The sequence below is a fragment of the Rutidosis leptorrhynchoides genome, chromosome 2 (assembly GCF_046630445.1).
Source record: "Rutidosis leptorrhynchoides isolate AG116_Rl617_1_P2 chromosome 2, CSIRO_AGI_Rlap_v1, whole genome shotgun sequence".
Taxonomy (NCBI): Eukaryota; Viridiplantae; Streptophyta; class Magnoliopsida; order Asterales; family Asteraceae; genus Rutidosis; species Rutidosis leptorrhynchoides.
In genome coordinates, this window is record NC_092334.1 from 567654620 (window position 1) to 567669832 (window position 15213).

The window sequence follows — 15213 nt, forward strand, 5'->3', positions numbered from 1 at the left end:
GTTGGTCACCAATTGCTATCAAGACTGCCTCCAATGAATCTTAAAAATTGTAATTTTTTTAGGACGGCACACTCAAGTACCCTACATAAATTTACATGAATAATGTCCTAAACAAGACCGAACCCATGACCTCAAGGTCAGAGGGCTCCTCGATACCGCTAGGCCAAAGGCCCTTAGGTTTAAAATTGTAAATTTTGATCTACACTTGGCCACATGCAGCTAAAATTAGGTTATGGGGATATCAGATCAATTTATGTACATAAACAAAACATCAATATACATCAAGGATATATTTTAAATTCAAATGTTTTTCTTTTGTATGCATGGCAAAAAATGTAACAAGTAAAAGTGAAATCAAAATACAGTACCAATTTGTGTTTCTTTTTTTAAGGATCACACGAAAAACATCACAACTTATACTAGAATTCATCGAATGCTTGAAGAATCAACTTAGCAGGAAAGACAAACAATATCATACCTAAATGTTCATCCTGTATTCCACAACCATTAAATATTAACCATAAACGGGCTCTCCGTTTGTAGCACAGCGTGAATCAGTTAGCTCGGCTTTTAATAATGTCAAGGCCCACCTCAGTAGGATCAGTTGCTTGCAACTCTACCTGAATACCGTCAAGCTCTCTCTTGAACCTGTCCTTTGAGCTTGCATAAATCATTTTGGTCCTGACTCTTGCAGTATCGGGTGACCTTTCAAACAGATTAACATTAAGATCAGAGCAAAACACAAAACTTTTAACACTTGGAGGTGCAAGACTGTACAGGTCATTTGGATAACAAATCAAAACAGGTTCGGTTTGATATTAGATCGTTTTTTTATTACAGTAGTACGGGTCTACTGACCAGATGAGTCAGGTCTGGTCATGGTTGCAAAAGGTGGTTGCGGCGGTTTGGTGACTAGCCTGTCCCGTTTCGCCCAAAAGCGTCTAATTAGTCGGTCAATGCTAAAAAGTTAGGTCAAATTCGGAGAAAGTCGGGTCAAAGTCTGTGAACGTCGGTCAAAAGTAGACTTTTTGTCTGGCCTTGTTCTAGTGTAAACGAAAAACACAAGCTCATTTGAAACTTAGCTGAGAAAAACATCGACTTACGTAGTATCCCTTAAAGATAAATTAATAAATACACTATGATTATAGAAACCTTAGAAAAAACTTATAGATATATTATTTAAACTAACACTGCATCATCTTATTTGTAGATCATTTATTATAAAAATATTTATGTTTGAAATATTTATATTTAATATATTTGTATTTAAAAGTCAATGTTGGTCAACGTTCGTCTCGACCTTGTCTCGTGTCTCTTTCAACCTATCATCTAGTTGACCCACTATCATTTTTTCCATAATACTTCTATTTTATTTTAATATATTTATTACTTTTTGTATAATTAATGCCTTAATCATGACTACTAAAAAATAATTTAATACCATGATATCTAATTATTGAGAAGTGGTGAATAGATATGTACCAAGCAATGAAGAATATCCTGCTCTTTTGGCAATTTTCTTCTGTCACAAAATCAAAATCGTAAACAGCATAACGGCATTCATTAGCAGGAAGACAAGCTGTAAAATCTTCATAACTTTCAGCTGGTTCTCCCAGCTTTTCAACAATAACTTGTTTTTCTTTCTCCTCAATTTTGTATATGATGAAGCGAAAGGTTCTCTTTGCTTTTAAGTCAAGAAACTTTAACTTGCACTCATCATGCACAGCAAACCCTGATGCTGCATTGGCCTACAATATATATTTCATTTATTCCAACAAAAAAAAATAAAAAATGCAAAATCAAGCTTAGTTTAGTTGATGATCTTTGAAGCAATGTAAATCTTCCAAATACAAATTACGATTAGATGGTAATTGCTTTTTTATCATAACAGGTTCTAGAAAGCAAAATTGGGACAATTACTACTGGTAACTCAAATTCAAGTTGCCAACGAGTTATCAGATAAAAGTCAATCAATTTCTATAAAGGCGACCTTCATATCAATGAACATGTTTGAACCGGCCCAGTTTACACCGAAAATCAACCTTTTTTTTTTTTTTGAAAAACACACCAAAAATCAACCTAAAGTTGACATATGGGTAGTCTCAAGCTCAACTCTCACCAACCCACAACTACCAACTGATAAGCATCTTCAACCTAAAGACAAGCCTATTTCACCCACTAGGGCACCAATTATCTCTTGGGAAACTAATTAATTAGTACATACCAAGCAATCAACTGCTTCAAATTCAATTAATCATTACTAACGCTGCATGAGTTTAATCGATAGTTACTAATGACCCTTCACAAATGCATCTATAGAAGTCAAACATTCTACTAATAACTTTGCAACATCAAAGAATACCTAGATTCATTCATATTTCAGTACTGTTTTTAAGAAATTCCGTTTAAATGTAATCATCGACATCACTAACATTAATCACAAATTTCCAATACAGCACTTGGGATTATAAACGATAAGTATAATCACATTTCAGCCATTACAGACCGCTTGATTTAACAATTTCAAAGTCAGAAAATCACGATTCCAAGATATCAGCAGCACATATAAGCAGATCACACATTTATCATCAAAACTAAACCACCGCATACAGAGATCAAATCGGCAAAAAAACAACACAATCAGTCTATCAAAGACCTTAACAAGCGTATAAGTAGCTATAATCAGACAGATCGCACTAAAATTCTCAAATTTAGTACTACTCCGTAGTAAAATGAAGCGAATTATGTAAGTGATGTGAATTAAACAGATTTAATACAGGAAACATGTAAATAAGATGAGATTACCATAATTTAATTGAAGAATTGGATTTTGAGCAAATCTAGGGCTAGCTTCGATTTGTGAATACTAATATGTGTGAATTCTGTTTGTTCAACCTCTACCTCTGGATTTTGAGAATGGATTTGAGGTTTTATAGCTGGGACACCCCATCTTTTATTCCATACATACCGAGTACCATTTAACATAATATGACTAATTTACCCTTATTTTAATTTTAAAATTCAACCCCAAACGTATCCCCCTTGCATGATTGCATCTGCATAAACACGGCCCAAATTTCACATACTCGTTAACAAGAAAACGCCAACAATAGCAAGACATGAACAAGTAAATAAGTATTTCAATTTTTTTTTTTTTTTTTTTTAACAGCGGTTAGGGATTCACTGACGGGCCCATCATAACTGGTGCCACTTACCCCCGATCATTTTTGTGGCACGTGTGGAGAGCATGGGCGAGTCTACATAGTGTCCCGTGAGGTTAAGAGACACCGCTAGTTTAAAAATTATCAGTAGAAAATACACTATAAATTGTATAGGACATCACTAAATTTAACTAGGTGACCCCATATTTTTTCCGAATTTATAGTTTTTCCTTTAAAATGTATTGGACATCACTATATTTAACTACTTGGACCCAATATATTTTCCGAACTTATAATTTTTTTTAAAGTAAACAATCACTAAAATATCATTAAAATATAATTAGTATTGAAAAAAATTTCAGGACCCCATTGGATTTGCATCCTGGAATCGCCACTGGTGGAGAGGAAACCATGGGACCGGCGCACCCAAGAGGTAACGCGACCAACTGGAAAAACCCTCATGAAGTTCGAACACAAGAGGTTATGCAACCTTAATATTCCATTGAGCAAGTCGCACACATGGTATATTTTTTGCCCACGACGGGACTCGAATTCATAACCTCAAGGTTAATGAGGCTACTTGATACCGTTGATACATTGTAGCGGCTCAACTGTCAACTTTTTCCACATTCAAATGACAATTATACTACAGATCTGACCCTCAACAATCAGCATGATGCCATGATACACTATAGTGGCTTCATGTTAATTGTAATTAAATCATGCGAACATGTCACAACTGATCATATACATAGGCATGTATATGCATATTTTAAGTGCAAAAGGCAAAATAAAAGCAAGTGCAATCAAAGTTGCGCGAATAAACAACAACCGCGTATTTCGCGTAATTATTTTGCGGAGGCCCATATAAACTTAAGACTGCGAAAGTGTCCCGCATAACTACTGCGGACTAATAAAGAATGCGCAAACATGGTTTCCACGAAGATTCCAAACCTATAAATAGGGAGCCTGGCCTCTCATTTTAGGTTGTTGATTCTTGGAGATTGCTCTAGCCTTTGTGATTCACTCGTGACTTTGCCCGAGGAGTTGTCATAATTTTAGCTAAGGTAATTCCATCAAGATCGGAACATGGTGATTGATCACTCGATGTCAGTGAAAGACGATCATAAGGTCCAATAAACATTATCAACACCATATTCCACCCCTCATTGCACTCAATCCTTGATTAGATTAAAACTCTAATCTAGGATTGATCACCAACCACTGTCGATGGTCTCAAAATATATCACAGACAATATGTAAATTGCTTGTCGTCAAGGGCAGATCTAGTATATACCCAGTGGTAGCTAGGGTTACTAGTGAAATACGCGATGTAGTGGAATTTTTTGGGGGCTTTTAACTAGTGATACTACTGGATAGTGTACTTTTTTTGAGCTTTTAACTAGTGACTACGTCCTACTCGTCATGTCCTTGTGATGGCTATCATCGGTTGGCGCAAAACATATGAGTCAATTAATCAAAGAGTTATAGATGATAACTAGTGAAATGACCCGTGAAATCACGAGTTTGTTTTAATGAAATAGTTTAATGATATGTTTTATGTATTAAGTGAACGTAAATGTTAAAGTCATTTAGTTTAATGACCCGTGAAACCACATATTCCGATTAAGAAACTTGTCATCATTTTTACAAACATATTGATATACTTAACTTGGTCATAATAAATGAACTACATTTATTCTCCCACGACCTTCTTTCAATTTTCATCATAATTGATATTTTCCTTGTCATAAAAGTCTACATTACGGCATTTTATTGAGACGTGTATTTTGTATACATATGTAACGTAATTAATCCGGAAAAAACCCATAGTTAAATAATAATAATAATAATTTTTGCTTTAAAATTGAGTATTTATATTTTTAATTATAATTATTAGTAATAACAAATGTTTCTTTCTTTTTATTAAAAAAATTTAAAATTACAATTATTAGGTGATATAATATGTTTCAAAGTTTATACATGTGTTAATGGGGTCTTTTGTAAAAGATTGTATAATTTTTTTAAAGTTTGTACATATGGTCATGTGGATTTTTTACCATATTTTAAAAAGTATTCCAATATTTTGTGTTTAAAAAGTTGACTAATGAATGATATTTTGTTGTGTTTAAGAAATTTTATTTTAAGTATGTTATAAGAGATTTCTCATTCCCACACAAATATATTACACAATATCAGTCACAACCTGACTTGGTATTTTAGTCACACAAATTATTTAGTTGTTATGATTGAAGAAAAGAAAAGAAAAAAAATATGATGCAGAAGATAATAACATTCGTTAAAAATAATACGGAATAATTATTTAGTTGTTATTATGAAAAAGAACAACTAATTTATTAATAAAGTAGAAGATAAATAATTATTCTTTTTTAATTAATTTATTTTAATTAGTGTTTATGACATCATCCACATGTCTTCAATTTTTTTCTTTTTCTTTTGATTTATTTTTATAAAGGATAATTGCTTATTTATGACATCACAAGGATAGAGATTTAATATTAACTATAGATAGATGGGTTTGGGTCACGGGATGCGGATATGGCGTTGGGGTTTGAGAAAACAGGGGAAGTTGTTACTGAAAAGGTTACTAATCGATTTTTCTATAACATCCCGCCTTTTTCCGTTAAATTTATTTTTAACACCGTCTTTTTTTTAAATAATACCTTTCGTTATTTAAATTCGTAGTTTCCGTTGACTAACGTTCATAATAATTCCGTCATTTAATTATAACATCACTCGTTTACTCGAGCGTTTTTAAAATATTCGTTTGGTTAATTCCAGCACCCGCTTTGAAACTTGAGGGACTAATCTTGGCACTTGGCCAAATTTTGGTAACTAGTCACCACCACCTCCCACCATCTCATCCATTCATTTCTCACTTCATCTTCTCCCTCTTTTTCTCTCTTCCATTTTAGAACTCAAACACCCATCTTTATAAAATCATCATCTAAATCCGGATCAAGAAGGAAACATCAAAACAAATTACATTTTCGTGATCCTCTCTTCATCCTCTACATTTTGGTACCAATTTCATCAAGTTTGGGTAACATTTCTAAAACTCTAGATTTTCTCTAAATTCGTGTTTTTATACTTGAAATGGTGTTAGTTAGTGTCTATGGCTCGTGTGTAACATGAATATATATTTTGTTTGCTCGATTTGTTGTTTTAAGTAACTAGTTTGAACATTTGAAATGGGTTTGCTTAATCTTGCATTTTGGAAGATTAAATGTTGTTTGATTCTTAAAGTTCATGTTTTAATTGTGTTACTAGTATCACTAGCTTCGTTTTGATGCGTAGGTTGATTAAGAAAACTTCAAACACATGATTATTGATTTTTGTGAATTTTGGTTAGGGTTTGATAGACTTTGAAATGAACTTTTGATGCGTTGAATGCTTGTTAATGTTGTTAGCAAGTGTTTAGATGCATTGTATGCTTAATTACCTTCGAAATGGCATATCGTATGTGTAAATTGGATTCCCGAATCATAAAATACGTTTTACGAACTTGAAACTTTGAAAATAAACCTTTCTTGATCAATTGACGAGTTTTCGGTTATTGTAATTGATGTTTTTGCTTGTGAAAGGTAGTTAATTGTATTCCTTGTCAAAAGAGCTTTCCAATGATATAAGATGCGTATTCTAAGTGTTTACGGTTTGCGTTTTGTGCTAAATTGAATTTTGGATCAAGACTTGAACTTTTGAAACTGACCAGGTACCAGGCCACGCCTAATGTCGCGGTGCGACACCTCTGGCCGCGGCGCGGCAATAGCCGTGTTTGGGTTCTAACCTACTTTGTCAAATTTCGAAAAATGTTTGCTATGCTACGCACCTCCGATTCACATGTAACTTGTTCTAACATGCTTATATATGAATAAAAACCTCAGAAAAATAGTTCGGGACCCGACCCGACCCCGTTGACTTTTTCGTTGACTTTGACCAAGTTTGACTTTTAGTCAAACTTAACAAAACACTTATACAATCGTTCTAATCTTATTTTATACTTGATTCTTGCATGAAACTTGACAACGTGATTCACATGCTATATAATCGAGTCGTAATGAGCCATAGGACTAATTGAACACATTTCGCTCGACCTTGTGTCGTAACCGGTTAATTGATACAACTTACTTGTTTAGGTCAAGGCTAAGCAACATTCATGCACACGTTTACTTTGTGAAGTACATTTATACTCGTGCACTCGAGGTGAGATCATAGTCCCATCTTTCAAACAACTTTTATGCTTTAAACTATGGGATGAGAAACATATACGTATCATGCTTTTACACTTTGAACACAAGTACGAAAACGAACATTCCACGTACGGGTTTGAACAAAAAGTCTCAATTCAGTTATCATTAGTTACACTTGCAGGGTGTAAACGTGAACTTATATTATGTGATCACATGGGCTTGACGAGCCTCATTCGGATGGTTCGCTACCGTTAGTGGATGAAATATATTTTCGGGTCTAGTGTATGTTCTAACACTACGCAAAGGGTGCAAAACAGTTAAGTTTGATAATTGGGTGCCCGGGATACAAACAACAACTTTGGAATGCAAATGATTTTGATAATCATCTTATACTAAATCTTGTGGTTCAAATACAACGTTTACTAAAACACCTATGATTTCACCAACGTTTTTCGTTGACAGTTTTCTATATGTTTCTCAGGTTCATACTTGGGTATTTGATACATGCTTCCGCGTACACTCATACTTGCTTGGAGTTAAGCATACATGCATACACTCTGATTTCTTGCTTGGGGTCAAGCATACATACATACATACGCTAGTGATAGCACCTTTGGATTCAAACATATCGTTTACATACTTACGCTATTTATAGCAACCGTGATTTTAAACTAATTATGTCGCAAGTTATCTCATTTATAATTTATACTTTTGCAAACTTGAAATTGTTGTCGAACGGTTTTGTAAACTAAACTTTGCAAGCATGATACATTTCAAAAGGACGCGACACAATTTTGGTCAAACGAGTCTCATATAGGGACTACGACCACGTAACGGGACCTAAGTTAGCGGCGCCGTCAATGACGATTTTGTCGGGTCGCTACAGATGGTATCAGAGCGTTAGTTGTAGGGATCTAGGATGTGCATTAGTGTGTCTGACAGAGTCGTTAGGACGCATTAGTGAATCTAGACTACAACCGGATAGTTAGCCATTGCATTCTGACATACATTTGCTATAGATAGCACTTACTTGACTACTTGTGCATTATACTTGAATCATTCTTAGGCAAACTTCTTAATGGTACCAAGTTTTCATCATACGAACTCGTATTCTGCAACTTTCTGGTAACACGCGTAAATTCAAGATTCATACCCGTAAGGATGACGACGACTTCATTAGTCACACTTGTTCGGGAACTCTGTCTCCCAGATTGTTATTCGCCACCGTTTCAACTTACTATCGGTGTCACACCGGTGTACCTTACTATCTACCACTTCTTGTTACTGCAATCACTACTCTAGGTGAGTATCGTCGTCACTACTTATCACTACGATTGCGTACTACTCGTTATCATGATTCGTTGCTCTTTTCGCGCCTAAAGACATTATTGTTTGACTTGAACCGCATTGACGTGAACAATCATTTATACACTTCCCTCGGGGAACGCTTCTTTAGAGTTGCACAAATTCTTTCGATTCAATACGAGTCACGTTAGAGATGCCGTTGCACTTTGTTCATTTTAGATCTTCACGGTTACACGAACTCGAATCTATGGAGTGATGTGGGAATGGAGGTATGAGTTAGCGTAATATAACGACACTCGATCAACGTGGTTATATTACGGTAATTCACACCAAAGTTCTAGTGACACGTGATGGTGATTGGACTCGATCAACCTAATCACCACCATGTGCCATGTACATGACTTTATTTTTCTTGTTTGAACATCCGAAAACTCCGAGAATACTAATAACAACCATACCCGGGACACATCTTCGATTATTGTCGAACCATATTGATGCTTCCGAATTGTAACATCCCGCCTTTTTCCGTCAACTTTTCCGTTTAACTATTTTAAACTCCGTTATATGTTTATAACATCTTCCGTTAATACGCGTTTCAATTATCTTGTTTTAGGTAATTTAACGCACCCGATTGCAACTTGAGGGACTTGTTTCGCCAAGACACCAAAGTGGTGACTAGCCACTTGACTAGTCAAACTCTTCCACCTCATTTCTTCATTAAATTTTTCCTTTTCATCTAATACTTCCACCATTCTTTAAATTCATCAAAAAGCAATTCCTCATCCAAATTCGTTCAAGAAGGATTCGATCAAAACAAATTACATATTTGAACTCCTCGTGATCTCCTCTCCGATTCCATACCAATTTCATCAAATTTGGGTAACTTTCTAAAATCACTAATATTATGTGTTCTTGAGATTTTTGAGTTAAAAGGTTGTTAATTAGTGTCTATGGCTCAAGTCTAGTATGATTATGTGTTTTGTATGCTTGTTCTTGCTATTTTGATGTAACTAGTTCATATTGAAAGTTCACATGCTTAATCTTGAATTTTGAGTGTTCATATGTTGTTTGATGCTAAGAGTTCATGTTTTAATCTTATTCCTAGTGTTACTAGCTTCGTTATGATGTATGGTTTGGTTAAAGAAACCTTCTAAACTTGATTATGAAATTTGGTGAATTTGAGTTAGGGTTTCATGAACTAGAAATGGACTTTTGATGCTTTAAATGACACGAAATGCTAATTGTAAGTGTTAGGTTGTGTTGTATGCTTAATTACCTTCGAAACGGCATATTGTTCATGTAATTTGGTTACCAAATCATTAAATGGCAATTATGACTTGTATGCATTGAATGAGGAACATTAATTGTGGTTTTTGGTTGTTGTAAGTGGAAATTTGATTGATGATATGTGTTTAGTTGCATCCCTCGTCAAAATACCTTTCCAACGATGTATGATAGGCATTATAAGTGTTTGCGGGTCAAGTGTTGTGTTAGAATTGGTTTTGGCTCGTGCATACTTGTGGAAAAGCAGAAACAGACCTGCCCAGTGGGTGGCGCGGCGCGCCCCTATACCTGCGCGGCGCGCCAATAGGCCTGGCCAGAATCTGCTCAAATTGTCCCATTTCACGCGAAATGTTTGACTAGCTATTGACCTCCGATTCACATGAAACTTGTTTTAATACACTTGTATATGAATAATTAGCATAGAAAAATAGTCCGGGACCCGACCCGAACATGTTGACTTTTTCGTTGACTTTGACCCGACCAAGTTTGACTTTTTGTCAAACTTAACCAATTAATTATGCAATCTTTCTAACATGATTCTATACTTGTATCTTGCATGAAACTTGACAATTTGCTTCACATGCTACATAATCGAGTCGTGTCGAGCCACAGGACTAATTGAACATCTTTGACCCTGCGTGACTATCGTTATTGATACAACCTATTTGTTTAGGTCGAGACTAGCACTGTTCTTTGCACGTTTACTTGTCGAAGTACTAATACACTCTTGCAATCAAAGGTGAGATCATAGCCCACTCTTCAAACACTTTTATACTTTAAAAATCGTGGGATGAGAAAACATATACAATACATACTTACATATACTTTTCATACTTTAACGTTTTGAATACTATACAAAAGCAAAGATACATACGAGTTAGAACGAAAAGCCTCAAGTCCAATTATCATTAGTTACACTTGTAGGGTGTAAGCGAGAAATTATGTTGTGTGGCCATGCGGGTTTAACGAACCCTCATTCGAAGGAATGAAACGTTCTTTCAATGTATAGTGTAGGTTCTAACACTATTATGCAGAGGTAAGATTCAGTTAAGCTTGATAATTGGGTGCTCGTGATACAAACACATCTTTTGAGATGTATACGCTTGATAAACGTTTTATACTAAACCTTGTGATACAAATATACTTTATGCATACAACTATGATTTCACCAACGTTTTTCGTTGACAGATTCTCTATGTTTTCTCAGGTCCTTGAACTTAGGTGATGCATGCTTCCGTACATACTTTTTGATACTTGCATTGGATGTCGAGTATATTGCATACGTGGAGCGTATTTTGGCTACTTTAAATTGTGTCGCATGTGTTTCATACAAACTTTAACCATTGTTATGTACTCGTTATGGGAACTTCTTTTGTAAACTTTGAAACATCCTTTTATGAAATGAATGCGACATATTTTCGGTCAAACTTTGTTATAAAGACCTACGACACATGTAATGGGACCATACATAGATGACGCCATCATTTGACGATTTGTCGGGGTTGCTACAAGTGGTATCAGAGCTTTGGTTGTAGGGATTTAGAGTTCATTGGTGTCAACCCCGAGTCATAGGGTACATTGGTGAGTCTAGACTACAACCGGCATATAGACTTGACATAGGGATTACTTGACTATTTGTGCATTTATACTCGAACCTTCTTACTCATATCTACTCTTATTCTATCTTACTCTTGCGTTGTATAATTTAATTGACACGCCACCTTGACTATATGTGGTAATGTCGAATGCACATATGAGTTAGGGTAATATAATTTCTGGGATTATATTACGGTGACTCATATGAACATACCGACATCATGACATAAAGAATTTAAGGCGAGTCAAGGATAATTTTCTCTTTATCTTTATTCCATATCACAGTTAGTATTAGTTAGGATACTAACCAACGGTATTCTTTTGTTTTGAAGGAACAATGCCTCCTCGTCGTGCGCCACGCCGTGAAACACCCGAACAAGCCTTACAACGCATGATAGCCACCGCCGTGGATGCGGCCATGGCCGGTCACTCGTCTAACAACAACAATAACAACAACCACAACAACAATAACCAAGGAGCCGGTAACTCTAGCGAAGGGTGCTCCTACAAAGCTTTCATGGGGTGCAAACCCCACACTTATGATGGAACCGGGGGACCGGTTGTGCTTACTCGTTGGTTTGAACAAACCAAGGCCGTCTTTAGCATAAGCGGTTGTCGGGATCAATACAAGGTCAAATACTCCACCCACACTTTCTCCGGAATTGCTCTAACATGGTGGAACACCTATGTTCAATCGGTGGGTACCGATGAAGCTCATGCCCTCTCTTGGGCCGATCTAAGGGAAAAGATGATTGTTGAACATTTTTTGCGCGAAGAAACCCGAAAGCTTGAGGAAGAACTAAGAGCTTTGAAAGCGGTCGGAAACGATCTTAAAGCTTATAATCAACGCTTCGCCGAACTATCCTTGATGTGTCCTAATCTTGTTAACCCCGAATCTCAAAGGATTGAGCTCTACATGCTCGGTCTTCCAAAAAGCATCAAACAAGGGGTGATGTCATCCAAACCCGCTACTCATCAAGCCGCTATGAACATGGCCTGCCAATTAATCGAAACGGTTGACGAAATCGTAGTGCCGGCTCCTAAGGCCGAGGACAAGTCGGGTGGCAACAAAAGGAAATGGGAAGCCACTCCATCAACCAACTACAACAACACCTCCACCAAGAAGCCTTACAACAACGACGGCAAGAAGGGTTATTCCGGATCTTTACCGTTTTGCAACAAGTGCCACAAACATCATTTGGGTGAGTGTGGAAGGCCGTATTGCGTCAAGTGTCACAAGAGTGGCCATTCGGCCCATGAATGTAGAAACACCGCTCCCGTTGCTCAAAAGGGACCCAATGCACCAAGACCGGGTGTTTGTTATGAATGTGGCCAACCGGGTCACTATAGAAATGCATGCCCAAAGAAGAAAGCCAACCCCAACAACCGAGGCCGAGCCTTCAACATCAACACCGAGGAAGCCCGGGATGACAATGAACTAGTCACGAGTACGTTTCTTCTCAACAACACTTATGTTACTTGCTTATTCGATTCGGGTGCCGATAAATGTTTTGTGTCTAAGACTTTGGCTCCTACTCTTTGCACTCCACCACACCCCTTAGATACTACTTATTCCATCGAAGTGGCCGACGGAAAACTCTTAAGTGCCGACACATATTACCGGGGGTGTACTTTAAACATTTTGGGTAATGAATTTGAAATTGACTTGATACCCATGGAACTAGGGAGTTTTGATGTAATAATCGGTATGAATTGGATGGTCAAAAATAAATCTCACATTCTTTGCGATCTTCACGCAATCCGAATTCCTATCGAGAAGGGTGAACCATTGATTGTCTATGGCGACAAAAATTGCACCGGACTCAATCTCGTTTCGTACCTTAAAGTTCGAAAGCTACTTCGCAAGGGTTGTTTCGCGATTCTTGCTCACGTTAAGAAAGTCGAGGCCGACGAAAAGCGCATCGAAGATGTGCCAATTGTTAGTGACTTTTTCGATGTATTTCCCGACGAATTACCGGGTCTTCCACCTCATCGACCGGTTGAATTTCAAATCGATCTTATTCCAGGAGCCGCACCCGTAGCGCGTGCACCGTATAGACTCGCTCCATCCGAATTACAAGAATTGCAAAGTCAAATCCAAGAGCTACTTGACCGTGGTTTCATTCAACCTAGCCATTCACCATGGGGCGCTCCGATTTTGTTCGTCAAGAAGAAAGACGGATCCCTATGAATGTGCATTGATTATCGTGAACTAAACAAATTGACGGTTAAGAACCGATATCCCCTTCCTCGCATCGATGATCTCTTTGATCAACTACAAGGTTCTCGTGTATATTCAAAAATCGATCTCCGTTCGGGTTATCATCAACTAAGGGTTAAGGGGGAAGACGTCTCCAAAACCGCTTTCCGGACTCGTTATGGTAGTTATGAATTCCTTGTCATGCCTTTCGGTCTCACTAACGCACCGGCGGTGTTCAAGGATCTCATGAACCGCGTGTGCAAACCTTACCTCGACAAATTCGTTATCGTGTTCATCGATGATATTTTGGTCTATTCTAAAAGCGAAGAGGAACACAGAGAACATCTCCGACTCGTGCTTGAACTCTTGAGAAAAGAACAACTCTATGCCAAGTTCTCCAAGTGTGAATTTTGGTTGAAGGAAGTTCAATTCCTCGGTCATGTTGTAAGTGATCAAGGCATTAAAGTCGATCCCGCAAAAATCGAAGCCATTAGTAAATGGGAGGCTCCTACTACTCCTACTCAAATTCGTCAATTCTTGGGTCTCGCCGGATACTATCGTAAATTCATCAAGGACTTTTCCTTAATCGCTCGCCCTTTAACCGCGTTAACTCACAAGGACCGAAAGTTCATTTGGTCATCCGAACAAGAAACCGCTTTTCAAATCTTGAAAACTAAGCTAACCACCGCTCCTATCTTGTCACTCCCCGAAGGCAATGATGATTTTGTTGTATATTGTGATGCCTCGAAAAACGGTTATGGATGCGTATTAATGCAACGAAAGAAAGTCATTGCTTATGCCTCTCGACAACTCAAAGTCCACGAACGAAACTACACGACACATGATCTTGAACTCGGTGCAGTCATCTTTGCACTTAAGTTATGGAGACATCATCTTCTTGGTACCAAAAGTACCATCTTTACCGATCACAAAAGTCTCCAACATATCTTCGATCAAAAGCAACTAAACATGAGACAACGAAGGTGGATTGAGACCTTGAACGATTATAATTGCGAGCTTCGTTACCACCCCGGGAAGGTAAATGTAGTGGCCGATGCCTTAAGTCGAAAGGAAAGAGCGGTGCCTCTTCATGTCCGAGCTTTGAATATCACCATCCACTCCAACCTTAATAGCCAAATTCGGGTAGCCCAAGATGAAGCTCTTAAGGACAACAACATCGCACGCGAACTTTTAAACATTCTCGTCTCCCGATTCGAAGTTAAGGAGACCGGACTTCGATATTACGCCGGAAAAATTTGGGTGCCTAGATATGGCGATCTACGAAACCTCATCCTAGACGAAGCCCACAAATCGCGATACTCGATTCATCCCGGCGCCAATAAGATGTACCATGACCTTAAAGAACAATATTGGTGGCCGAACATCAAAAAGGAGGTTGCTAGATACGTCGCCAAATGTTTGACTTGTGCTAAAGTCAAAGCCGAACACCAAAGAC

At 37.3% G+C, this 15213-nt stretch overlaps 1 protein-coding gene across 1 annotated transcript; it reads right to left on the bottom strand.

The window, feature by feature from the left end:
* Window positions 1-277: 277 nt before the first annotated feature.
* On the bottom strand, window positions 278-2912 carry LOC139893165 (actin-depolymerizing factor 1). The gene is made up of 3 exons (XM_071876314.1): window positions 2806-2912; window positions 1483-1748; window positions 278-705 (listed from the first exon to the last, which is right to left on the bottom strand). Exons 1-3 carry the CDS (start codon window positions 2806-2808, stop codon window positions 555-557), a joined length of 420 nt encoding a protein of 139 aa, XP_071732415.1. The 5' UTR covers window positions 2809-2912; the 3' UTR covers window positions 278-554.
* Between the last annotated feature and the right edge of the window lie 12301 nt (window positions 2913-15213).

Coding starts and splice junctions, on each gene's coding strand:
- LOC139893165 (XM_071876314.1), bottom strand. Junction 706..1,482: donor AGGATATTCTTCATTGCTTG/GTACATATCTAT, acceptor TCTGTTTGAAAG/GTCACCCGATACTGCAAGAG.